General features: G+C 41.3%; 2 protein-coding genes across 11 annotated transcripts; one reads left to right on the top strand and one right to left on the bottom strand.

The window, feature by feature from the left end:
• Window positions 1–75: 75 nt before the first annotated feature.
• On the bottom strand, window positions 76–2450 carry serp2 (stress-associated endoplasmic reticulum protein family member 2). Its single transcript, XM_019882276.1, has 3 exons — window positions 2233–2450; window positions 740–812; window positions 76–531 (listed from the first exon to the last, which is right to left on the bottom strand). The coding sequence occupies exons 1-3, from the start codon at window positions 2314–2316 to the stop codon at window positions 491–493; spliced, it is 198 nt and encodes a 65-aa protein (XP_019737835.1). The 5' UTR covers window positions 2317–2450; the 3' UTR covers window positions 76–490.
• A 6267-nt stretch (window positions 2451–8717) lies between these two features.
• LOC109523262 (probable serine/threonine-protein kinase kinX) lies at window positions 8718–15224 on the top strand. 10 transcript variants are annotated; one of them, XM_019882285.1, is made up of 11 exons: window positions 8718–9098; window positions 9943–9987; window positions 10107–10151; window positions 11039–11083; window positions 11712–11756; window positions 11888–11932; window positions 12220–12264; window positions 12392–12436; window positions 12556–12600; window positions 13582–13626; window positions 14717–15224. In XM_019882285.1, the coding sequence occupies exons 1-11, from the start codon at window positions 8989–8991 to the stop codon at window positions 14859–14861; spliced, it is 660 nt and encodes a 219-aa protein (XP_019737844.1). In that variant the 5' UTR covers window positions 8718–8988; the 3' UTR covers window positions 14862–15224. The 10 variants fall into 10 exon arrangements, with proteins under 10 accessions (XP_019737844.1, XP_019737837.1, XP_019737840.1 ...); XM_019882278.1 differs by lacking the exon at window positions 14717–15224 and adding an exon at window positions 13954–14627; XM_019882281.1 differs by lacking the exons at window positions 12220–12264; window positions 14717–15224 and adding an exon at window positions 13954–14627.
• The last annotated feature ends 10216 nt before the right edge of the window (window positions 15225–25440 follow it).

Raw genomic sequence — 25440 nt, forward strand, 5'->3', positions numbered from 1 at the left:
TTATCAGGTGATCAATGAGTGCAGCTCTTCAACAACTAGGGGAGGTCACAAAGAAACACAAAATGCGGCGCTTGCTAAATGCTCACCATTTATTAGAATAAAAAAAGCCTTCTTAGAACACAAGACAGATGAATACTGCAATAGGCAAGTATGGCACATCGTCAGCAGGAATCTCTGGACACACTCATGTGCATAAACAGTCTCACACAAACATGTGCACACATTCTCACAGTTAAGAGCCAAATGCGTTAACAAGACACAGCCGGCGTGGTTTTAGACTGTCCATAGAAAAGCTGTCAGCACCACAGACTCCAACATTGCAAATGCGAATGACGGGCGGTGGTGGCGGTAAATGTACGGGGCAGCTTTGCTTTCTTTCTGAGGCCTGGTGGCTGTCTCTAGGCCCTTTTTTTTTTTTTAGGTTAAATCAGGTGTGTACCCTGGCCAGGCTCAGTAGGTGCTTGAAGCAAGTCAAGGTGCTGTCTCCGGATCACATTCCCATACGGATACTTTGGATGATCTGAAATATGGCTGAGAGGACAACCAGTAAATAGTCTTACAACTCATGAATACTACATGAAATCTCCCTTGGTAATATATATGGAAACTTACAGTGGATATAAAAAGTCTAGACACCGTTGTCTAAATTGTTTTGTAATATAAAAAAAAAATGAAAGAGAAATCTTTTCAAAACTGTTCTCACCATCACTGTGAGCTCTAAGCTGTACGTAGTACATACCTGATCCACACACAACAAATACAAAGAGGGCGAGCAACCAGGGGCCCACTGGATACTTTTCCTCCTGTGGTCGCTATGGGAAACGCACACACATGCACACACGCACACCAAGGTAATTAGCACAGTAGAGGCAAGAGTAAGACCTCTTAGAAAAATACTATTGCAAAGAGGTAATTACTCAGTTTTAGTCCTTAATGATCTGTTTGAGTGTATAGAAAGCCATCTTAAGATTTTATTTTTTTTTTTTACCACATTCTTGATATCCAACCGAAGTCAATATAATAGTACGCGCTTTGTCCTCACTAGTAAAACGACTATGGCACATGATGTCTGACTAGTAATGGCTATTACCACTACTGTCTGACGTTTCTGCACACTCGTAGGGATGACTTTGCCATACTTGTAGGACAATTGCATGTTAACAGTGAGGCAAAACTGAGCGCTAGTTAGCATCTGCACACTAGTATAGCTAGTATTAGTGGAGCACAAGTTTCAAAGCAAACACGGTGAAGCAGCATTTAGCTGTTATGCTGCAAGCAAATAGAATCAGTTGCCGAGAGAAGTGAAGTCAGCCCCAAGTATAAATGCCTTTAAATCCAGGTTAAGAACTTTTTTTCACATTCCGTTGATAATAAAACATTATTGATATCTATTTCACTAGTGATAGTATGAAATGTGCCAGGGCTCCGAGACTTTTGTCGAGTAATAGGAGTGTCCACAAAGCATATGTGGAGGCGCGCTTCATTTGGGCAAAACCTGAAAATTATGACCTTGTGATGACTTGCTGGCCACCTAGACCATGTGACTGCTTCAGGAAAGTGGTTCGATGGTTTGGCGGGCATTGCAAATACAGTACAGACTGCGGTATAAAGCGCCCGCAAAATGCAATGGTGGCCACCGGTCATCTCACATTTTGTGGATTTTGAGCTGTTGTTTGACCTGATGTGTGTGCACCTGCAATCTTTTTGTTCAAGCCTTGTCCATTGTTGCAATGGAACCTGCGCTAAAAAAGTAAAATTTCCCATGTTTGGGAACATTTCAATTTGATTGTTTCTAAAAAGGTAAGGTAAAAAGAAAGCTACTTTAAATAAATTAACAGCACATATTCAACAGTGCTACTCTATTTGGGTTGAAATTTGGTGATCGAAATGATTGATTTAAATCTTGATCAATCCCCTTTAAAGGTAGACACTGATCAAAATAAAATATTTGTTCAGAGGATGATTACAATCCAATCTCTAGTAAGTGTTGGCATCCTTGTTTTCCTTCATCCTGCATCCAAATCAGGGTTTGGAGGGGAGGAGGAGTAAATATTAATTTCATTCTTGGAAACATGATTCGTGACATAGAACTAATATGAGGACTTCCGACATGCACGATGAACGTGGCTCTTGTCTCATCCTCCTAAACCATCTGAAAGATAACGACGATGCAGGACCAGGACATCACCTATTCCGGCTAATGTCATCACGCTGACAGTTAAATGGGCTCACCAGCGTCTTGGCCACATTTCCTCTCTGCGTGATGTTCTTGCTGTGTTTCTCGTTCGCCATTCGGATCCTCTGTTTGGCCACCATCTTCCGTAAGGTCTGTAAATGTAAACCTCCCCTGGCGACAAACAAACCGGTGTTATTTTAAAATATGAGGTAATCCGGAATATGTTGGATGATAACACTAGCTTCCAGCGGTATCAAGTGAAATGCCTGCCGGGATGCAATCGGATAAACGAACATGTTTTGCTTTCAGAATAAGCGTTAATAATATCAGAGTGGCTTTACATGAGGATATACCCTGCATTTCAGTCACGCGCTTTGTAATGTAATGTTTGAGTATGTGCAATATTAATTTTCATCTCTATATTTTGCGTGGATTTTGGGGGGAAAATATCAAACATTTTACTGCGGAATGTGTTGCGGAATTCACACAGTCACTTCGGTAACTTTCCAACAAAGTTCCACTATTGAGTGCTCCAGAAGGATTTAATTTGGAAAACAACATTGAAAACAATGTCAATCTATAATATAATTATAGAAGTGTTTTTAACAGTATATATTAGTTGACCCAAAAAATAGTATGCACACAATCAGGTTTGTCCAATTGGTCTAGTGACCGTAGTTAACAGTGCTAGTAAAGTTGTGCTAATTGAACTCAGTTACTTTTCAATACTGTATCCTATCGAATTTTTGAGAAGGTAAGGAGATTCTGAGTGAAGAGCAAACATTTTTTCCTTTTAAATATGACACAATTGTATGTAAAGGTCAAAGACTTATCTGTGAAGTGCAAGGCGTGTAATATGTATGGATCTCCCTTTGCACCCTTGGCCTCACATCCACAGACATCAAAACTATGCAATTGATGAGTTTTAAGTTACTCATGGTCATGTTCAGAAGGTTAACCTAGCACGCCCCGTAGATTAGTGTAAGCATGTCTGCTTTACAGTTATGAGGTTCCGGGCTGCTGCCCTCCCTCGATGCACGCACTTAAAAATGTAAACCTTTTTTTCAATTTCCACAACTGATACTAACAAACTACGATTCCAATTAAGTTCCGTATTGTTTCTGAAGCAGTTACAGCCGACTTATGTCACATACTCGGTTTGACGAGCTGCTCAGAGAGACTCACTCTAGTTGCCTAGTAACTGCATCAACGTTACTTAGGAGATCAAACAATGGAGCTCAGTGTGTCATTGTGAATGGTGCATATTGTGACACAATGACTGGTGTACATTTGATTTAAAAACATACTCTGTATGTCATGAAAGTGGGAGTGAAAATTAGTCACCAACCAATCAGAAGGCACTTAAAGACAAAAAAATATCCACATCCTTGTATTGGGGAATTTTGGGAGAACATGTAAGCTCCACATAGGAATGCTGGTCCTCAGATTTGAATCCTGAACTCCAGAACCCTGCGGTAGGCCTGCTAACCACTCTAGCTTGCTGCGCTGTCATTTAAACGAAGCACCTTTCAAGTCTTTCTATTAATTCTAATTCTTGTATTATAGTTGCTACATGCTTCCTAGTGGTGCTGCTTTATTGGTAAAGTGAAATAGTACATGTTTATAAAAAAGATTCCTGGCTCTGTAATGTTATGATTGGTATGGTCAGAATGTAAGAAAAACACTGTTTTAGATGTCAAATATGCAGACAAGGTGTGTGGTTTGAACCACCCACCTGTTCAAACACTGCTTCAAATTTCAACATATAGATTACACAACGTTGACATCGTCACACTGCTCCGACGTACTGTACATGTCTTTGCTGTGGGCAAGCAAAGGTTGCAGAAGGAGTTTACAACTCTTCTGGGCAATAATTTTGCAAAATGTCAACAAGATGGCATGCAGATGAAGTCGCCTATAGCATGTGTGACCCAGAGGCTCTTGCTGACTTTTATGAGACAAATGCCAGAAATCCCTTGCTTGTGAAAGGCCATTATTACCAGCATCTTCATATTTTACCCACTTTTAACTTTATACTCAGTATACTGGAGAATACTTGACCTAAATTCTAGCTTGTTTATATACAACCTCCCACAGTCTAGCGCAAATACTTGATGGCGAGCAAAAACATGTTCCTAAAGAGCTGAGTAAACAGCCATTAAAGTCAGCAAAATAAACCTGAAACGTGAGATGAATTCAGGGAAACAGTGACGAGCGTGCAAAGGAGGAGGACGGAAGGATATATTTGACGTCTGCATGCGAGGGCCGTGACATGAACAAAGTGTGCTCTGCTTGAAAACGTAGATGTGGGTTCAACCGGTTGAAAGCCATTACGTCCCAAACAAGTGTGCTTCTTTTCCTGTCGTGGCCAGACACGTTTGCTCACACTTGGCCTTGATGCTCCACTAAGGGCACATCCAGACAGCTTCATGCGTGATTGTACAGTAGCACACACACACACACGCATTCCGGCCCGACAGGTTTACTTGACATTTTGTCGGCAAACAAGGGTTTTGAATATCAGAGCAGTCTCGTCACCCAAATGGTGCTTGCAAAGGCTTCAAAGTGACAAAGCTGCGACAAGCTGTGACTTCAACTCATTGCTGTTGCTCTTTGTAAAGTATCTAAAAATAAAGTAATGCACATTTGTTTGAAAGAAATACCCCGAGCCTCTCAATAAGATTGCAAAATTATGGGACTGACATCAAATTGGATGGGGGAAAAATAATGCCGCTCTAAAACAGCCACTGTAGTGGAGCGTGGAAGATTTATGTTTGAGGTTTAGGCGTAGCTAAGTGCACATTGCAATTGTGCTGGATAAGTGAGGCGAACAAAGGCGCTCATTAGTTATATAGTGGTGGGAGAGGAGACTCATGCTGGATGTTTTAGCGGCGCCCAAAAATCAGGAAAACTGAAATATAGTTGTTAGAAACCAGTTAAATGCTGTATTTGCACCACTGAGTAGAACATGGTTGTCAGTCTTTCAACATCCCCCCCCCCCAAAAAAAAAATATTAAACTAAGAAGCATTATACAGGCTGAAAGACTGAGTGCCCCATGAAATGTTAAAGTGCATGAAAAGCTTAAAGGATTCATGATTTTATTTGAAATATATTTCCGGCGTCAAGGGCATCTTAATATTGCTTTGAATGTATCCACAGCAACGCATTTCATTAAATTTTTCAATTTACATCTGTCAAAAAAAAAAAAAATCCATTCCACGCTTTGAAGGTATCGATTCTGAATGTGTATTTTGCAACCCTTTTCATCAGGATGCACTATTAAAATGTCAAAAGGGAACGAGCTACTTCAATGATAAAAGAGTTTGCTTAAAAAAAGCACTCACAATCAACCGGTTGACAATTCACCTCAAGCCAACCCTTGCATTTGATGACAAGCGTCAATCCAACCTTGAAGTAGAGTAATTTAAGGTCAGTCATTCATTGTGTGAGTTACAAAATACTGTGGAATGACACAATGACTCAAGGGCAGTGTTCTGTTTCGTGGCTGAGTCACTAATGAGGAATTATTGACGACATTAGTGATATTAGAAACTTCATCGGGGAGAGCGCGCGCCGGCCCGACAGGTTTACTTGACATTTTGTCGGCAAACAAGGGTTTTGAATATCAGAGCAGTCTCGTCACCCAAATGGTGCTTGCAAAGGCTTCAAAGTGACAAAGCTGCGACAAGCTGTGACTTCAACTCATTGCTGTTGCTCTTTGTAAAGTATCTAAAAATAAAGTAATGCACATTTGTTTGAAAGAAATACCCCGAGCCTCTCAATAAGATTGCAAAATTATGGGACTGACATCAAATTGGATGGGGGAAAAATAATGCCGCTCTAAAACAGCCACTGTAGTGGAGCGTGGAAGATTTATGTTTGAGGTTTAGGCGTAGCTAAGTGCACATTGCAATTGTGCTGGATAAGTGAGGCGAACAAAGGCGCTCATTAGTTATATAGTGGTGGGAGAGGAGACTCATGCTGGATGTTTTAGCGGCGCCCAAAAATCAGGAAAACTGAAATATAGTTGTTAGAAACCAGTTAAATGCTGTATTTGCACCACTGAGTAGAACATGGTTGTCAGTCTTTCAACATCCCCCCCCCCCAAAAAAAAAATATTAAACTAAGAAGCATTATACAGGCTGAAAGACTGAGTGCCCCATGAAATGTTAAAGTGCATGAAAAGCTTAAAGGATTCATGATTTTATTTGAAATATATTTCCGGCGTCAAGGGCATCTTAATATTGCTTTGAATGTATCCACAGCAACGCATTTCATTAAATTTTTCAATTTACATCTGTCAAAAAAAAAAAAAATCCATTCCACGCTTTGAAGGTATCGATTCTGAATGTGTATTTTGCAACCCTTTTCATCAGGATGCACTATTAAAATGTCAAAAGGGAACGAGCTACTTCAATGATAAAAGAGTTTGCTTAAAAAAAGCACTCACAATCAACCGGTTGACAATTCACCTCAAGCCAACCCTTGCATTTGATGACAAGCGTCAATCCAACCTTGAAGTAGAGTAATTTAAGGTCAGTCATTCATTGTGTGAGTTACAAAATACTGTGGAATGACACAATGACTCAAGGGCAGTGTTCTGTTTCGTGGCTGAGTCACTAATGAGGAATTATTGACGACATTAGTGATATTAGAAACTTCATCGGGGAGAGCGCGCGCGCGCACACACACACACACACACACACACACACACACACACACACACACACATACCTATCTACGCGCATATAAAAAAAAGATGAAACTCCCCAAATCACACCCATAAAAGCTTCATGTCTCCCCTTTGAGCTGTCAGACCGAGATGATGCTCGATTTTTCCGTTCATCCCCACCCTCTTAAGCTATGCGGACTCTTTGAATCCAAGGTTCAACACCCCATTATGTGTTTGTGTATGTTTCAAAATAGCAATTAATAAAAGTCGAATACATGTATAATGTAATAAATGTCTAAAAAGTTACCTAGACGCAACCCACATTGAGCCTTCACAAAATTGAACATCCAGTATTATTTTTAGGGGTGGGGGGAATCAACATTTCAAGGATTTGTTCCACATAACACACACACACACACACACACACACACACACACACACACACACACACACACACACACACAAACCCGAGATAAAAGCAAGTCATTTTTATTACATGGTACATGGAAGGGCGGCATGTTGGTTAGTTAGCACGTCGGCCTCACAGTGCAGAGAGAGGTGCAGGGTTGGATTCCGGCTCCGGCCTTCCGGTGTGGAGTTTGCATGGCCCCCCTCATGTGTGTGTAGGTTTTCTGTAGGTACTCCGGTTTCCTCCCACATTCCAAAAACATGCATGGCGGATTAATGGAACACTCTAAATTGTCCCTAGGTGTGAGTATGAGCGTGAATGGTTGTTTGTCTTTGTGTGCCCTGCGATTAGCTGGCAACCAATTCAGGGTGTACCCCGCCTACTGCCCAAAGACAGCTGGGATAGGCTCCAGCGCGCCTGTGACCTTTGTGAGGATAAGCGGATTAGAAAATGGATGGATGGATGGATGGATAGGTACATGGAATAGAAGGCACACACTACAGAATGCAACTCAAGTCATTCTGTGGAATTTAGGTGTGATCCAGAACAAATACAGTATAGGAATAAATGAGTCACCTTTTTACCATTGTGTCCCCTGCATGCATGAAAAAAACGAATGTGAGTTTAGTTGGGCACTCCCTCCATATCGGTAAGATGATATGCAGCCTGTATTGTAAGAATCTGAGAGCCACAAGTTAACTGCATTTAAAAAAAAAATCCTCAATCGGGTAGAATCAAGGAGACTACACCGGTAGTAGCTCCATTCCATTGACATTCATCAAATGTTCCAAGGAATTCATATATGGCGTTCATGGTATTAGGTTCCTGACTAATTTTGACAATTGAACAGACTCTTGTCTAAATGATGACTTACGCAATGAAACCATGCTGACATGTTTTGAAGAACACAACCATTCGACTGATAATCAACTAATACGTTTAGATCAGTGAGATCTATTTATTTGTTAAAATGTACTAAATGTTGGCTCATTGCTATCGGTAGGCTACATGTAAATAGCCGTTTGCAAGGACGCATTGAGACACGAGACAGGTACTAAGACATTTAAAATTGTATTAAATCAATGAGAAATGTTATTCTGTTGTGAACAATTCCATGGTGCTTTTCGGATTTGTCCATGTTATTTCAAAAACACTGACACCAAAGGAGCTTCACTTTGTTCCCATCAACGACATATTCTGTCTCTTCGGTCTGATTGTCCATACTGAGAACAACCGTTAATGATAATAATTATAATATAAACGAGGCCCAGCTCGGTGGCGTGACGTCATTTCCCCGACGCCTTTTCACTGCGTGTCAGCTGCCTCTATGTATGTATTAATAACATGTTCGTTTTGTTTTCTGTTTACTGAGAATTGTATTCTGACTTGTTCAATAAAGATTATTTAAAAAAAAAAAGTGTCAGCTGCCTCATCAGAAGAACTCCGCGAGCATGTTAAAGTTGCTTTGCTTCCCACAATGCAAAACGTGTTGGCCACTTGCGCGTTATCATTTCAAATACACATAGAATTATTGGAATCCTCGACAAACGTCATGATTTCAACAATTTTCAGGTGCTGGTGAGGTTCCTCTGATAAGACAGCTGACACGCAATACAAAGGAGTTGGAGAAATGACGTCATAGCGCACCGGCCTTCGGGGGCGGCCGTGAGAGAGCTGGGGTCCGTTTTTTTCGTCTCTTTCTTTTTGGTTGGTTAATTTTTGTTCTCACGATGGACAGTCAGACCGAAGAGCCAGAAAATGTTGATGGGAAGGAAGTGGACGGGAAGGAAGTGGCTGACACACCAGCCCCGACGGCAACGACAGAGGCTGCGCAGGACACGTAAGAAAATCCCAATTCATCATCATGAAGCATAATAAGAATAATATAAGGACATGTGAACGGTGGCGTGAGTATTAAAGATTGGCTTGATCGCTGATTGACTTGTTTCTGAGTTAGTGAATGCTGTTGATCAACCCTTCTCTTTAAACGCTTAGCAGCACCAAAATACAGACTTCACGCTCAAAGTACCACTATCTTACCCAACATGAAAATCCATTCGCATGGAAAGATGAAATACTCACTAGAAACGAGAAAGGTTTTATTCCTGCCATTAGTTTAAAGCGAAAAACGAGGTCATTCTCCCTGTCAACTAAATTTTCTGGCTTTTACATCATAAATCTAGAATTGATCATTTGGAATTACCAAATAATTTTGGGGCCATTGAGGGGAAATTGGATAGTCTCCTAAGGGGCACCTGATCTCTTTCAGCACACGGGAACTACGACGGGATAGTTATGTGTACTGTACTGTGTTACCTTTTTTCAGACAGTATTTTTTTTTCCAATTAAGAGAATTCTCTTACCTTTCTGATAATTTTGGGTGTCATAACAGCTTTGTCAGAGCTTTCACCACTTCCTTGTATGATGTGTCTAAAAACAGCTCATGTGGTCGGGAAACCTTTAAAATAAGGTTCCCCGACCAAGGCTGCACTCCAACCCACTGCCACTATTGAAGGAGGGTGTCCCAGGTGTGTAGGCACATGTAAGCCCCCTCGTCCCTCTCGAAGGTGCCGTCTCCAAGCCTCCTTATTAAAAAAGACAAGATGAACGCCATTGCGCTACATCTAATGTGGACATATTGGAAGAAAACTGCTGCCGTTTCATCCGTGCCATGTTCGTTTCAGAGTCAAAGACCCCAAGCATCTGAGTGCCAAAGGCATGGAAATGAGGTGAGCTCTTCACCCTGGCCACACACAATTTGCCAGTCTTCCAACATATTTGAATGTAAATGTGGTCCTGTTCGTGTGGTGCTCATGGTGCCGACTCATACGTGCCGTTTTCGTTTCAGTGTCGAAGACCCCAACCATCCGAGTGCCGAGGGCATGGAAATGAGGTGAGCTCCTCACATTGCCCACCCACATGTTAGCTTTTCCAAATTTTCAGCTGGAATACTCAGCCCATGTTGGGAAGCCGGCCTATCCATATAGCCGACAGTAGACCCAGGGGGGACAGGGACCGCGAATAGTGAAAATAATAAATAAAGATGGTTCCCTCAGCCCTTTCTTAGCAGGTGATTGTTGTACTCCAACCTACAGTTCCAATCTACCAACATAATGGAATGTAGTTAGTTAGTAGTTAGTTAGTTAGTTCCGCCCGTTCCTATTTGGAACATTGGGCGACGAGTCTCCTCCATCTGTTCCGGTCACTTCTTGCTCCATGCCAGCTGACACCCATCTCACTGAGGTCTTCTTTGGCAGTCTGTCTCCACGTCTTCTTTGGCCTCCCTCTCTTCCTCTTTCCACCCTCTGGCATCCAGTCCATGGCCACACTTGCCGGTCTCTCTCTTGGCAGTCGGAGTACGTGGCCAATCATTTTCCTTCTCCTTTCAGAGACAATGTCTGACAATTCAGCTACTCCTGCCCTCCTCATCACCTCTTCGTTGGTGATGTGGTCTCTCCATGAGATCCTCAGGATGGATCTCAGGCAACGCCAATGGAAGACATCTAATTTGTTGGTAATATTGGCTGTCTTCATCCATGTCTCACAGGCGTAAATCGCTGTTGGGATGACCAGTGACATGTAGAGGCGTATCTTGGTGGTCATAGTGATGGCTTTCGATGACCAGATGTTGCGGAGGCGTTGGAACACTCCCGCAGCTTTACCAAGTCTACTGTTGACATCTTTCTCCACACCACCTGTATTTGAGATAATGGAATGTAATTGTGGTACTATTTGCGTGCTACTGCTGCTACTGATTCATTCATGCCATGTTTGTTTCAGTGTCGAAGACCCCAAGCCTCTGAGTGCCGAGGGCATGGAAATGAGGTGAGCTCTTCACCCTGGCCACGCACACAATTCCAATCTGCCAACATAATGGAATATCAATATGGTCTTATTTGTGTGCTGCTCCTGCTGCCGACTCATCCGTGCCGTCTTTGTTTCAGTGTCGAAGACCCCAACCGCCCGAGTGCTGATTGCGTGGAAATGAGGTGAGCTCCTCACACTGCCCACCTGTTAGCTTTTCCAAACTTCCAAAATATTGGGATATATTGGAATGTATATGTGGTCTTATTTGTGTGTTGCTCCTGCTCCCGACTCATCCATGCCGTCTTTGTTTCAGCGTCGAAGACCCCAACCGCCCGAGTGCTGATTGCGTGGAAATGAGGTGAGCTCCTCACACTGCCCACCTGTTAGCTTTTCCAAACTTCCAAAATATTGGAATACATCGGAATGTATACGTGGTCTTATTTGTGTGTTGCTCCTGCTGCCAACTCATCCGTGCCGTCTTTGTTTCAGCGTAGAAGACCCCACCCGTCCGAGTGCCGAGGACATAAAAATGGGGTGAGCTCTTCACACTGCTCAACCACCTGTTGGCTTTTCTAAGCTTCCAAAATATTGGAATGTATATGTGGTCCTATTTGTGTGCGACTCATCCGTGCTGTCTTCGTTTCAGTGTTGAAGACCCCAACCGTCCGAGTGCTGAGGGCGTGGAAATGAGGTGAGCTCCTCACACTGCCCACTTGTTAGTTTTTCCAAGCTTCCAAAATATTGGAATGTATTGGAATGTAGATGTGGTCCTATTTGTATGCTGCTCCTGCTGCGGACTCATCCGTGTCGTCTTCATTTCAGTGTCGAAGACCCCAACCGTCCGAGTGCTGAGGGCGTGGAAATGAGGTAAGCTCCTCACACTGCCCACCTGTTAGCTTTTCCATACTTCCAAAATATTGGAATATATTGGAATGTATATGTGGTCTTATTTGTGTGCTGCTCCTGCTGCCGACTCATCTGTGCCGCCTTCGTTTCAGCATCGAAGGCCCCACCCATCCAAGTGCCGAGGGCATTAAAATGAGGTGAGCTCTTCACACTGCTCACCCACTCATTGGCTTTTCCAAGCTTCCAAAATACTGGAACGTAGATGTGCTGCTCCTGCTGCCGACTCAACCTCGCCGTCTTTGTTTCAGCATTGAAGACCCCAAGCGTCTGAGTGCTGAGGGCATGGAAATGAGGTGATCTCTTCACACTGGGCAAACACACTTTTCCAATTTTCCAATCTTCCTACATATTGGAATGTAAATGTGGTCTTATACGTGTGCTGTTTATGCTGCCGACTCAACCATGCCGTCTTCGTTTCAGCGTCAAAGACCCCAAGCGTCTGAGTGCCGAGGGCATGGAAATGAGGTGAGCTCTTCACACTGCTCACCCACACTTTTCCAATTTTCCAACATACTGTAATATAAATGTGGTCCTATTCATGTCCTGCTCCTGCTGCCGACTCATCCGTGCCGTCTTTGTTTCAGTGCCGAAGACCCCAACCGTCCGAGTGCTGAGGGCATGGAAATGAGGTGAGCTCTTCACACTGCCCACCCACCTGTTGGCTTTTCCATTCTTGTTTCATTTGGGTATGGTTGTTACATGGCCAGCAAACACTGAGCACTCAAGTACCAAATTATGTTGGGTTTTTTTTTCAGTCGAATAGTTTCACCATCATCATCCCAAGATATTCCAATAATAAGATGGTACAAATGACCCCTGCTACATAGAATATGACCTGTGAATGGTGAACAATGGTTGTCACGTTGCAGTCAATACAATCGAAGATCACGTGCACATCTCAACTTGGCTTGGGGAGGAACGGAACACATGTACTGGCATCACGTATTCAGGATACAAAAAAAAAAGTTACTGCATCCATCCATCCATTCATGCATGCATCGTGCACAAGTGGTTAGCATGTCTCCCTCACAGTTCTTGTGCTTTGAATTTGAATTGTGGGTGCTCAGGCTCCCTATATATATATAAACAAACATACATCAACAGCAATGTGACCTTATAATAGTCTGTAGTTTTTCTTGCTATTTTTTTCTTGCTATTTATCACATTTTGGAACAGGGAGCAATTTATTGAAGCTTAATTTATATTTATTATATATATATATATATATACTGTATATATTATATTTAGATTTATTGATATACTTTTTGTCTTCTACTGTTTCCCTTTCATAATTTTGCTGCTGTAAATTGGGAATTTCTCCATTGTGAGACAAAGAAAGGTTTTCTTTTCTTATCTTATCTTATCTTATCTTAATGAAAAGATTTAAGAACAAATGTTTCAGATCAAAATCGAACATATACAGGTTGCTCTCCTATTCTGATTTCATATTTTTATGTCCGACTCCAGAGGAGTCATTGCCTCACCAGTCATGAACCTCACTGCACGTTACTGACAGGAATGACTGTACAGAATGTGGACATATTTGAATGCTAATGTGGTCCTATTTGTATGCTGCTGCTACTGATTCATCCGTGGTGTCTTCGTTTCAGCACTGGAGACCCCAAACGTCGAAGTGCCGAGAGCTTGGAAATGAGGTGAGCTCTTCACACTGCCCACCCGCTTGTTGGCTTGATGGCCAACAAGATACTCGATTTAAATGAGAAATCCAGTCCTGTTTGCCAGATGTCTTTGACCAACAAAGATAGCTTGGAAAAGGATATCCGGGCGATTTTCAAACCAAATTATCTTGCAAACAATTTTGGACATCCCTGTGTGCTCCCAAATGTACTTACATTGCATATGTTTTGTCTTCAAATTTTTCAAACGTATTTAGAAGCAAATGTCTAAATTCACTTTCCAGGGTCTTTTCGAGCTGTGCTCTTGTATGGCATGTTTCCAATTCCCTTTTCTCTTTTTGCCAGCGTATTGTATGACGCTCCTGGCAACGAAGAGGCCTCCAAATGCAAAATCAAGTCGTGCGTCCCAGCGCGAGGTTTCTGCTTTGCCCTGGGATTTGTTTTAATACTCCTTTGTATCTTGATTGGCTGGTACTGGAACGATTCCAAGTTAAATCAGCTGAAAGAACAACTGAGGTCCATGGAAGAAAATACGATGCGATTGGAAAAACTTGTAGAAACCATGCGACGCATCCCACAGACAAATGGATTATCTCCTGCAAAAGCACCAGCAAGCTAAGCAAACATTTTAACGTCGTCGACGATGCTGAAGCTGATGGACGAGTCCTAAATACAAATATGCAAATTGATAAAACTGCAACTCACCTATCGAGTCACCATGCTCGCGGATGTGCTGACTGCTGTGAAAATTACCACACAAGACTATCAGGAGCTTCTTTCACACACACTGGAGGAGCAACTGGACACACTGTACGCCAATTTTTGTGGCACATCTGAACGAGGGCAACCCATCACATGCTGCAAGGAAGGCTGGGAGAGAATGTTTCACATTGCTTCTTGTTCTCTGCAAAGGATAAACCATGGGAGCAGGCAAGAAATTACCATCTGGCAAAATACTGGGATCTAGTTTGAATTGGTGACATTGAAGAGCTGGAGTATTGAACCCGTGTTTTGTTAAAGAAATGGAATGGAAAGAATATGGAAACTACAGATCATGTACGATGGTGGAAGAACTGCAAAAATGGCTGTGTTTGTCTGTGCTTTTCAGCGGGACTAAGAGGGTGATGCTGAAGCCAGACGACACAACCCCTGAGACTTTTTTTTTTTTTTTTTTTAGGTATGCTTATTTTCTTTTCTTTTATTCACGGGGTGCCATTTTGCTGGTTTCCCATGAGTCACTCGCTCCTCTTTAAGTTTCCTTCTTGTTCACACCATTTACGGCAGATGAAAATGTTGAAAATGGATATAATCCTTGGGCAAAACCAGCATGCTAGTTTAGTAGCTAACCGTTGCTTTTTATGCTGCAGCCATTCGAGGAAGAAAAGGGCAACAGACAAAAGAGACGCAATGTCAACGGGCATGAAAACCTGAGGGAGCACACGTGTACACTAAACGCGTGCGATGGCACGTGAGAAGACACACTTAATGTGCAGTACATGTGGAAGCCAGCAAACCACTCAGAAAATTTACAAAGTGAACAAAAGTCAGCACAATTTCAACTATTGTTCTTATCGTCAAAAAGTGAATGCCGGAGCTCCACATGCTTGAAAATCTAATCAATCAGAAGAGAGATAGCATCATCATTGGCACGTGAGAACACACACTTGGCACGTGAGAAGCCAGCAAACCACTCAGAAAATTTACAAAGGGAACAAAAGTCAGCACAATTTCAACCATTGTTCTTATCGTCAAAAAGTGAATGCCGGAGCTCCACATGCTTGAAAATCTAATCAATCAGAAGAGAGATAGCATCATCAGGGGTAGGATACAAAGAGAATATTAAATCTGGTGTTTTAACGCACGACTGACCTGATCTTGATGTGGAAGTGGCCTTTGATCACTGCAGATAAAATCTGTATGCAACAATAAAATATAACCATTAGTATTACCTTTCGGGTAACATTAGGTTCAATAGATTTTTATTTTCTCTTATTTTCCTTTGGTGTTTTTTTTTTCAAAGCTTTATAAGTATCATAAGTAGGGGTGTGCAGCTCCCCAATTAAAGATGATTCGATACGCATGTCGAGAGAGAGGTACAATTTCTAAACGTATTAGTATTCCCTTTCGGGTAACATTAGGTTCAACAGATTTTTCTTTTCTCTTATTTTCCTTTGGTGTTTTTTTTTTTCAAAGCTTTATAAGTATCCTAAGTAGGGGTGTGCAGCTCCCCAATTAAAGATGATTCGATACGCATCTCGAGAGAGAGGTACAATTTCTAAACGGAGCGATTCGATTTGGGATTATGATTGGATTCCAAGCCCTCTAAATCCCAAACTATTCAAGTAAAGAAATTCAAAGAAACAACAAATCACGAGCAACATCAAACCGATGTACTGTATAACGTTTTGATGGAGTCATTGGCTGGTTCAAAGCTATATTGAGACCCGAGCCATTCATTCGTGTCACGATTCAGTTCAATTAAATCCAAACCTATTTTTCGATTCAAGTCTGTTTTCGTTACGCTGCTAGTTGTAAGGTTTCATAAATAATCTGATAAAATAACCACTGCCTCTCTGGGATCTATAAAATACAATTATTGGTAACCAAAATATATGTAAAGTTACTGTCATTTATGTGATCTTTTCAATATTTAAAGTCCCTATGTGGCTGCTGGGTCTTCTAATAAGTCACTGGCTGTAACCTTTTCAAAAAGCCATTCATTATGCACTCTGACTACAATATTACCCAAATAAGTATACCAAAAAGTTTTGGATTTCAATGCTTCAGTCCTGACTTGAGTTATTTGCTTGTGTGAATAAACTTGATAAATACACAAATGCTTGATGTTCATGAATGTTTTCATTTTGTGTGTTTTTGGACACACAGTTCTGCAAACACCCTAAATGGATCATCATTTAGTAAACTTATTTTCCTCAATGCACACGAGACCAATTGAAAATGTTTTGATGGCTGCTGGAAAACAAGCTCTCCATGTTGACACAGACGTGCCTCAAAATAGTCCCCCGAAATCATTTAAAAGGCACAATTATCTTTTACAGGAAGCCAACATAAACAACAGGCCTGCCTGACTATTTTGATGGAAAAATGCTGACAACAACTTTGTACAGTAGCTCAGCTGCTGTGTGTATATTTGTGTGCGTGTGTGCTTTGCATTGCTGATCACAGATGATGGCAGCAGCCCATAGCAGAGTAAAGTGGGTCAAAGCAATTCAGCAAGACTGATTTATTTACTGACAGCATGCTGCTCTAAAATTAAAAACATCTCTGCTCACCTGAGTATACATTATGACAAGCAAAAGAAAAAAAAAACAAAAACCAAAACACATTTCATCACGTATGTAAAACTCAAGGTACGAAAGGCCTTGTGACAAGATAAATGTGAGAAGGAGGATATATTTTGGTCCCTTCACTGTTGACTTGGCAAAATTCCCAGCTCCGATCCGGCTTTCCACCACAAAAACTGTTTGGCAGCAGACCTCCAAACGTGATGTAAACTTTGTAACTTTGGATTACACAACACTGCAGAAGAAAATATAAAGATGAGATACTAAGACTCCTAGTTGTAGTAATAATAGTTCTGCTCAACACATTTTTCCAAAATTCTTGAATCAGAAATAGAAGTACTTTGAATTTTGTTTCTCAGGTTTTCATAATATCAATCAGCTGATCCGCTTCTCCTCACAAGGGTCGTGGGCGGGCTGGAGCCTATCCGAGCTCTTCTTCAGGCAACAGGTCGGGTATACCCTGAACTGATTGCCAGCCAATCGCAGAGCTCACATAGACGAACAACCATTTGCGCTCACAATCACAGCTGGGGACAATTTAAACTCCCATTAACCTGCCAAGTGTGTTTTTGGGAGGAAACAGGAGTACCACACGGGGAACCCACACAGGCATGGGGAGAGCATGCAAACTCCACACAGGATGGCTGGATTCGAAAACCACAACCTCTGCACTGTGACGTGCTAATCAGTCTCCCATATATACATGTTTTTTTTTTTTTTTTTGTTCTTTGTTTTTTTGTGGTGAAGATCAGCGATTCTCCGGATGGTTGCACAAATACTGGACAAGTGGTGAACCTCACAGTTTAGAAGTTCATCAACATTCCGAGACAATCACAATGTCCCAACACTGGTGAGTTATTTTTAGAACAGGCCCCCCAGGCTACTAATGTGGTCCACAGGGCAACCCCGTGACCGCCGGCACTATTTTGCTGATCCCTAGTCTATAGTTTACCGACTGATGTGGCTTTCCAGCATAATTTGCTCTTCAAAGGGCCATTTGAGGCAACGCCCATTTTGCGTTTAATGTTTAATTGCTTTGGTTTTTCACTCTGGCATACAAAAAGCTTTTGTGTCTGCAGACTGTCATGCAGATGACAGTCTCACACACACACACAAACACACGGGGCTCTATTCCAGTGGCTCATATGAGCCGGGGCTGTGTGCATTTGTGTGAACTTGTGTGTATGAGTCCTGTGGGAATGATACGTGACACCACAAGCATGAGAATGTGGCGTGGGAACAGGTAATGTAAGCACCGTAAGTAGTATTCAAGATCTTGCTAAAATGTCAGCAAATAACATGCATGTCAACTACAGAGAGGCCCGGGTGTCAATTGGAGGAGTCGGTGTGCATGTAAATGTGCTGACTGTTAACCCAGATGGAAAACGCTCTTTGTAGATGTTATTACATGACAAGTTCTCTCATGCGGTAAGGGGGGGACAGTTGTTAGTGCGTCGACCTCACAGTGCAGAGGTACCGGGTTCAATCCCAGCTATGGCCTCCCTGTGTGGAGTTTGTATGTTCTCCCCGGGCCTGTGTGGGTTTTCTCTGGGTACTGCGGTTTCTTCCCACATTCCAAAAACATGCTTGGCAGGCTGATTGAACACGCTAAATTGTCCCTAGGTCTGAGTATGAACGTGGATGGTTGTTTGTCTGTGTGTGCCTGCGATTGGGTGGCAACCAGTTCAGGGTGTCCCCTGCCTACTGCCCGAAGACAGCTGGGATAGGTTCCCCGCAACCCTTGTGAGGATAAGTGGATCGGAAAATGGATGGATGGATGGAAGTTCTCTCATTTTTGTCAGCAAAACAAATCGATTTGTATGGAATATGAGTCTTCCAATGAGTTAAAAAAAAAATCCAAAAAAGGTAATACTTGGTTCTTGATGAGTGCAGCCTCTGGTGTAGCAAGACCACATCAATCCATCCACTTTCTATTGCACCTTGTGTTCAATAAGGTTAGTCGTTTTCTGAGGGTTGGATTATTTTCTGAGATTGGTCATGTGACAAGGTGAGCTGTCATTGGTCATTACCTGAGCCCTGGGCAACTGATGTCGGTTTCAGATCGCAAGTGGCAAAATGGCCGCTGCCAGAGATGGATAAAAACATGTGGATTTTGTTGCAGAAACATATTCCAACAACACCATATAAAACAGAAAAACGTGTTTGGACTGGTGGAGCCACATAGAACATATTAATGCAAAGAACATTTTTATCTTCCCCTCTGAGCAATGGATATTTAAACACAAACTGTGCACCAAACACATGGAGACAGACAATATAACAATAGTCACAAAATAGTATCTATCCCTGTGAAGAATGACTGCAACAACCTCAATTTATTTTTGACTGCCTGGCTATTAAACTGCACCCAATGGCTGAATTGCACGCACGAGAACGGATGCAGTGAATTAGTCATGATGCGCCAAAAATGTGGTTATTTCTATTATTTGTTATTACTATAAATTTTTATAAAGTACAAATTTACTGTAAGTTTGTATAAAGTATTATATGGTAGAGTTTGACTTTCCTCATTTAAAAAAAAAGGCATAACTGAAATTTTGCTGTTTCTTGCCGGGTAGACTAGAACAAATTAATGGCATTTCCATTCATTTACAATGATTTGAGTTACAAGCATGTCATACATATCATCAACACAGAAGAGGGCCTGTCATTTCTTTCAGAACCTTAAAGGCCCTGAGTCAAGCATTTCTTGTTGACTTTGTGTCTCTGGCACATCATTAATCTGGAGCCGCACTGGAAAATGTACACACTGACTGAATGCTATGGGTGAAGGTAGGCTGCTGGCAGCTAACTGGGTCAATAATCTACAGTCCGCTATACGTCCTCATGTAACCTTTTAGAGTGAGAGAAAAGTGGGAGTGGAGTTAAACCGCTTAGCTTGTATTTCTTTGTCCCTTATTGACACTTGCTATCAGACTGCAAGTACGCTTCCAGCTTTGTGTAAATGTATGGGCTGTCCTGTGCTGTTTTCACCTGATGATAGCTTTCTGATGTAATGACACCAAAATAGGTCAATCGTGGTTTCAAAGCAGTGCTGTTGGATTGCAGTGAACTTCAAATACGTTTACCTTGATTAGCTATTGCCTCTTATTTGTTTTCATGCAAGATATGTTTCAAAGATAATTGAGACTGGTGTGTCAGCAAAATAGAATTAACCAATCAATTGCATCACTCAGTCACACCTAAAAAGAGCAACAATTGGAAGCGTGTGTTTTACACGTACAGTACTGGCATACATCTCAAACTTGTGTGAAGAGCTGTCTAAATGCAGTTCAGTTGTATTGAACATGAATAAATATAATCTGTTTTAATATGACATGTTTATCCATTACGAGTGCTTTAAATATATGAACATTTCCATATATTTACATTTCCTGGATCTTATTGGATGTTGCAAGTGGTACCTAATGAATAGGCCGGTCACTGCAAGTTGCTGAATAAGACTTTAGAGCTCACACTGACGATAGGGGACACAGGCCGTCATTGTTGCTGATTTATATTGCTCATGCAAGTGAAGTTAGTGCATGAGCTGCTACAGCATCAATTAGTAATGACAAAGACGAACACTCTCTTGTTACAGCACATGTTTTGACCCACGACGACAAGCTGTTTGACACACAAAAAAAGGGGCTTTGGTCCTAACAATAGCGCTGCTGTTTGCATTTTACTATGAGTATGACGGGAAAACAAAACTTTGGAAATACTTTACTATTTTGTAAATACTGTACTATCATATTTGACATAGTGTCATAGTCTTTATGTTCATTTAAAAATCAAACATTGCCCTTTTGGAATAAATATTTGGCTACCCTAGTGCTAACCTGTTTTTAGGGGTGCAGTGACGAGCATAAGCTTTACATAGTTATCAATCATGCCTGCAGAAATTAATATATTGCAATATTAATATGAATGTCTTCACTCTGCGTTAAAATCTTGGCTCTAAACTGTCTTGCTGCTGTTTGTCATAGCCATTAATGAGCATCTCTCTTTCAGGGGCAAATGGCGTCCTCGTGTGGTTACTTTTAGCAACAACCAGGCGTTAAATTGGTAAACTTCTGTCTTCATTATAAGTTACGGTTGATCTATTGTGGGAGGTCATTCGCTTCAACATCTAAATTGAATCACATGATGAGCGGATAAGCGACTGCCACTCCACAATGTGAAACTATTGTACAAGGCTTACTTTAAGTCGTATTTCCTTACTTATTGAGTACTGATAAATGTGAAGGGCTACCATTTTCACTCACATTTATGAAATAAATGTGCTCAAATAAACTTGCATTGTGTTGTGTCATCAACAGATAAAAATAAAGACTTTGTCTCTTAAATCTTTGCCATGGTGCCCACGGACATCGTTTTGGTGACCCCAATTTAGAATGCCCAGAATAATGGATTTAAAAAAAAAGTAATAGTAATAAATCTGGTATCTGTTACATGTTTCTAGCTTGGAATTTGAGGCAGTATTTTGTTACATTTATTGTATTAAGCAGGAAAAAAACCACACACATACATTTGAACTACCGCCGAGAATCTTTTAAAGCCATGATTGTTAATATAACTGTTATTATCATGACGATGTTTATAATGATGTTGGGATAGGCTCCAGCACATGACCCCAATGAGGATAAGTGGTTCGGAAAATAGATGATGAAGCAATCTGATTTTATTAACTCACATTATAAAATTTATAATGTGAGTACAAAAGACCGAACCCGCATTTATTAAATGCGGGTTCGGGCTTTTGTACAGCAGAGGGCGCCAAACACTAAAATAAAGATGATGTCATCCCCCCACAATAATATTTAATTATTTATTTATTAACGATGAGTCAAATGACGTCAGGTAGCCAGGAGACATGGTGCCATTTTTACGTTGCGAAAGCAATACAGCGCGTGAAGAAAACATGCACCTCCACAATGGTGGAACGCCAGCAGGATGAAATAAACTAAGCACAGCTGAATGATATAGCCTAAATCACAGGTGTCAAAGTCAAGGCCCGGGGGCCATATCTGGCCCACCAGATCATTTTATGTGGCCCGCGAAAGCAATTCAAGCATGTTAACTTCCATGATGCTTGCTAAAGTCTGAACCAGAATTTCAAATTGTCATATATAATGTCATAATTACGTGTCATAATTACATGTTTGAACACTCCATTCTTCTTGACTTCTGAAGTCAAAACTAGTTATCCATCTATTTGTTGTTCGCTGTGTATGTAATATGTGGAGGTGATTAAACATTTATATGGTTTCAGAACATTTACAGTCATAACCGTAACCACAATGTGGCCCGCGACAAAAATGAATTTCACACCCCTGGCCAAAATGATATCCGGCGTTGTAATATGTAACAGTTGCATGCATAAAACCAGCTGTTCTCGACAACCTTGTTTTCTGTGCCATTTTTTATTTTGAAACTAAAAATAGGTTGCATGCAGAGTTTTGTTGACATTTTTAGGGTTTTGAACTGTTTGCCAGCCAGTCACAGGGCACACACAGACAAAGAACCGTTTAAAATTACAATCTTACCTAAGCACAATTTCGAGTGTTCAATTAACCCACTCTGTATGTTTTGGGAATGTAGGAGGACCCGGGGAAAACCCACGCAGGCACGGGAAGAACATGCAAACTCATCACAGGAAGGTTGGGACCGGAATCGAATCTTGGAACTCTGCACTGTGTGGCAGATGTGTTCACCAGTTGGCAACGCGCTGCCCATGTGAGTGCCTAGCCACTGAAAAAACATTGTTACTTTCTCATGGCTACTTATAAACAAGGCCACAGTGAATGTAATTCCTTGCTTTGTTCCTGTTAATTGCCAAAGCACGCCGCAGCACGTTGAGAATTCCACGAATGACATTGTTTGTCTGATGTTATCCAACCCTCTAAAGTTTGCTTCCTCTTTTTTTGATGGTTTCCCACGCGACTGAACAATGCTCGTAGGAAGTGTGCGTGCAAGGGTGCGCGTGGGATGGGTGAAGGCAGGTTCAAAAGTGACAAGCCACAGTCACGCACACTTCTTTTATGCAACTCGATACGCGTGCGTGCGTGCGAGCGTGCGTGCGAGCGTGCGAGCGTGCGTGCGTGCGTGCGTGTGACTAAATTCAAACAGATTGCAACTCAACAGTTTGTGTTTGAGGATGCAAGTCATTCTAGGATATGAATGATGTAGCCATCGTTTCAAAGGGGTGGGAGCACTGGAATAAGCTGACTTTTGAGAGAAAAAAAAACCCCGACATTCCAAGCAGAAACGAAGGACTGTGTTTTTTTTTCCTGCAATAAAACACTGTAGCTAGCAAGCAAGCTAACATACTGTAGGTCGGGGGTGCCCAATACATCGATTGCGATCGACTGGTAGCTCGCGGACTGGTCCCAAGCCGATCGTATAGAGAATTAATTAAATAAATAAATAATTGTGTGTCTGTGTACGTGTTATTAATACGATATATTTTTGTGTTAGTGCACACTGCATCCTCAGCATCCGATCAGACTCACTTTCACAAAAAGTATTTAAAAAATAAAATAAGAACGCAGGTTACCTTTAACCTACGGTGGCACATGACCTACATTACCGTAAGTTGTTCACGCTCAGCAGTCTGCAATTACAGCTCGCGATCAGAGCTATTGCGCTCTCTTTTATTGTTATCATTCAGAGTTTAAGATAAGAAAACCTATATTTGTCTCACAATGGAGAAATTCCCAATTTACAGCAGCAAAATTATGAAAGGGAGAAGTAGAAGAACAAAAAGTATATAAATGAGAAAATATAAATATTTGTTTCAAGAACAATTCACCGAGGGCACTGGCAAAGAATGGCAATCTGGAGGGCCGAGAGAAGCATTTGAAAACGGTACACATGAGCTATAATAGTTAACACGCGGCAAAAGTGCGTCCCACGCCTCCGCGTCAGGTCTCGACGAAGGTAGGCAGTGATTTCCGTTTCACAAACCCACAAACTCATGTGTCTGCTTTATGTTTCGGTTTCATTCATCTTAGGGGCCGTTATGGCAGTTGCTCATCATGGCATGCGTGTGTAAGTGCCTGCGCATGTACGGTAACGGGTCGATCGCTGGAAGTTGGTTGATCAAAAAGTAGATCTTCGGTCAAAACTTCCATTCATAACTTTGCTGCTGTGAATTGGGAATTTCTCCATTGCGAGACTAATAAAGGTTTTCTTATCTTATCTTATCTTAAAAAAAAGGTTGGGCACCCCTGCTACAGTATAGGTAATACTCTGATCCAAGCTATTGGGTTTTCACAAGCAAAAAAACTCAAGAGCAAACTGATGACACTTTTTACTCTTTGACTCACTTTGGTATATTAAAATGTACATTTATTTTGATCCGAAAGAGCTGTGGCTGATACAATGACTGACTCACTCCACATTGTCCCTTCTACTTCTCATTTTGTCCTAATTTGGCTACATTATCAACATAAAACAGTTTTAGCCCACTCATATTATTTTGTTGTTTTTTTTTTTGCCCCTTGCAGGCTGGTTGCGCAATGTTTTTTTTTTCCAACTTACAGTACGTGTTAATATTTAATGTAGAAACAACATTGAACACACTGAGCTTTTAAACAATACCCTTGATATCTTACGGTCCATAGTGCACTCTTCAACAAAGTTGTACAACAACTGGGGCTAAGTAGAAAAACAACTGCTTGCTATTCGTACCGTTTTTTTCCACTATGATTGCCACTTTTGGCCTGTTAATACACAAGTAAACTACTGTACTGCACTAATAACACTACTAGACCCTTCGAGTATGCATGTGTCGTGCGCTAGTAGCCTGCTGGAACCAACTGCTAGCACCAAAATGCCACTGGTAGCGTCAGTAAAGCATTTTAGACCTCGGTTGTGCTACTAGTATGGATAAGTACCAAAATGTCCACGTTGGTAAACCATACCTGACTTATGCAAATAGTAACAGAGAGATTAACCAATAGTAGTACTCGTCAGATGTTTTTGACCTTGACTTGTAATGCTAGTCAAGGTCAAAATTGCACTGAATCAAACAGCCACATTGTAACATATTGAACAATAGAAGTCTTCGCTCTTTTGGGCTGTTTACTGAGGTTTGTGCACAACCTGTGTGTTAAAGCCCCAATCGCACATTGACAGACAGATTTACTGAAATGTGACTCACAGCCAATCATTCAACATATTCAATAATATTTACGCATTTAATGATGTTACATCATAAATACAATCCATTTTTCTTGATATAGCGCTTTCACAACAGCTGCAGCTGTAACAAATCGTTTTACAGAACATTTAACATAAAATAATAATCATACAAAAAAAACACATAACATAAAACATCAACAAGAATACAAACCACTTTACTGTTATATTTTCAATTGTTTTGTTTGTTTAAATACTTTTTACTCTTGAAGTTGCCTTAGAAGTGCAATTTGAAGTTCAAACGTCTCAAGTTGCGTCTGTGTCAAAAGGTGACGTGATAAACCGATGCCAACAAATTCCCCCATAAAGATAAGAAGGAAAT

Source organism: Hippocampus comes, unplaced genomic scaffold (assembly GCF_001891065.2).
Source record: "Hippocampus comes isolate QL1 unplaced genomic scaffold, H_comes_QL1_v1.1 scaffold111, whole genome shotgun sequence".
In the NCBI taxonomy this organism is placed as follows: domain Eukaryota; kingdom Metazoa; phylum Chordata; class Actinopteri; order Syngnathiformes; family Syngnathidae; genus Hippocampus; species Hippocampus comes.

Excerpts from the sequence above, each read along its gene's own strand:
- LOC109523262 (XM_019882278.1), top strand. The coding sequence starts at position 8,989 with ATGGACAGTCAGACCGAAGAGCCAGAAAATGTTGATGGGAAGGAAGTG. Across the intron at positions 9,099-9,942 it reads ACAGAGGCTGCGCAGGACAC|AGTCAAAGACCCCAAGCATC; the intron begins GTAAGAAAATCC and ends TGTTCGTTTCAG. Across the intron at positions 12,601-13,581 it reads GCTGAGGGCATGGAAATGAG|CACTGGAGACCCCAAACGTC; the intron begins GTGAGCTCTTCA and ends TCTTCGTTTCAG.
- serp2 (XM_019882276.1), bottom strand. The coding sequence starts at position 2,316 with ATGGTGGCCAAACAGAGGATCCGAATGGCGAACGAGAAACACAGCAAG. Across the intron at positions 813-2,232 it reads GAAATGTGGCCAAGACGCTG|CGACCACAGGAGGAAAAGTA; the intron begins GTGAGCCCATTT and ends CGTTTCCCATAG. Across the intron at positions 532-739 it reads ATTTGTTGTGTGTGGATCAG|CCATATTTCAGATCATCCAA; the intron begins GTATGTACTACG and ends TTGTCCTCTCAG.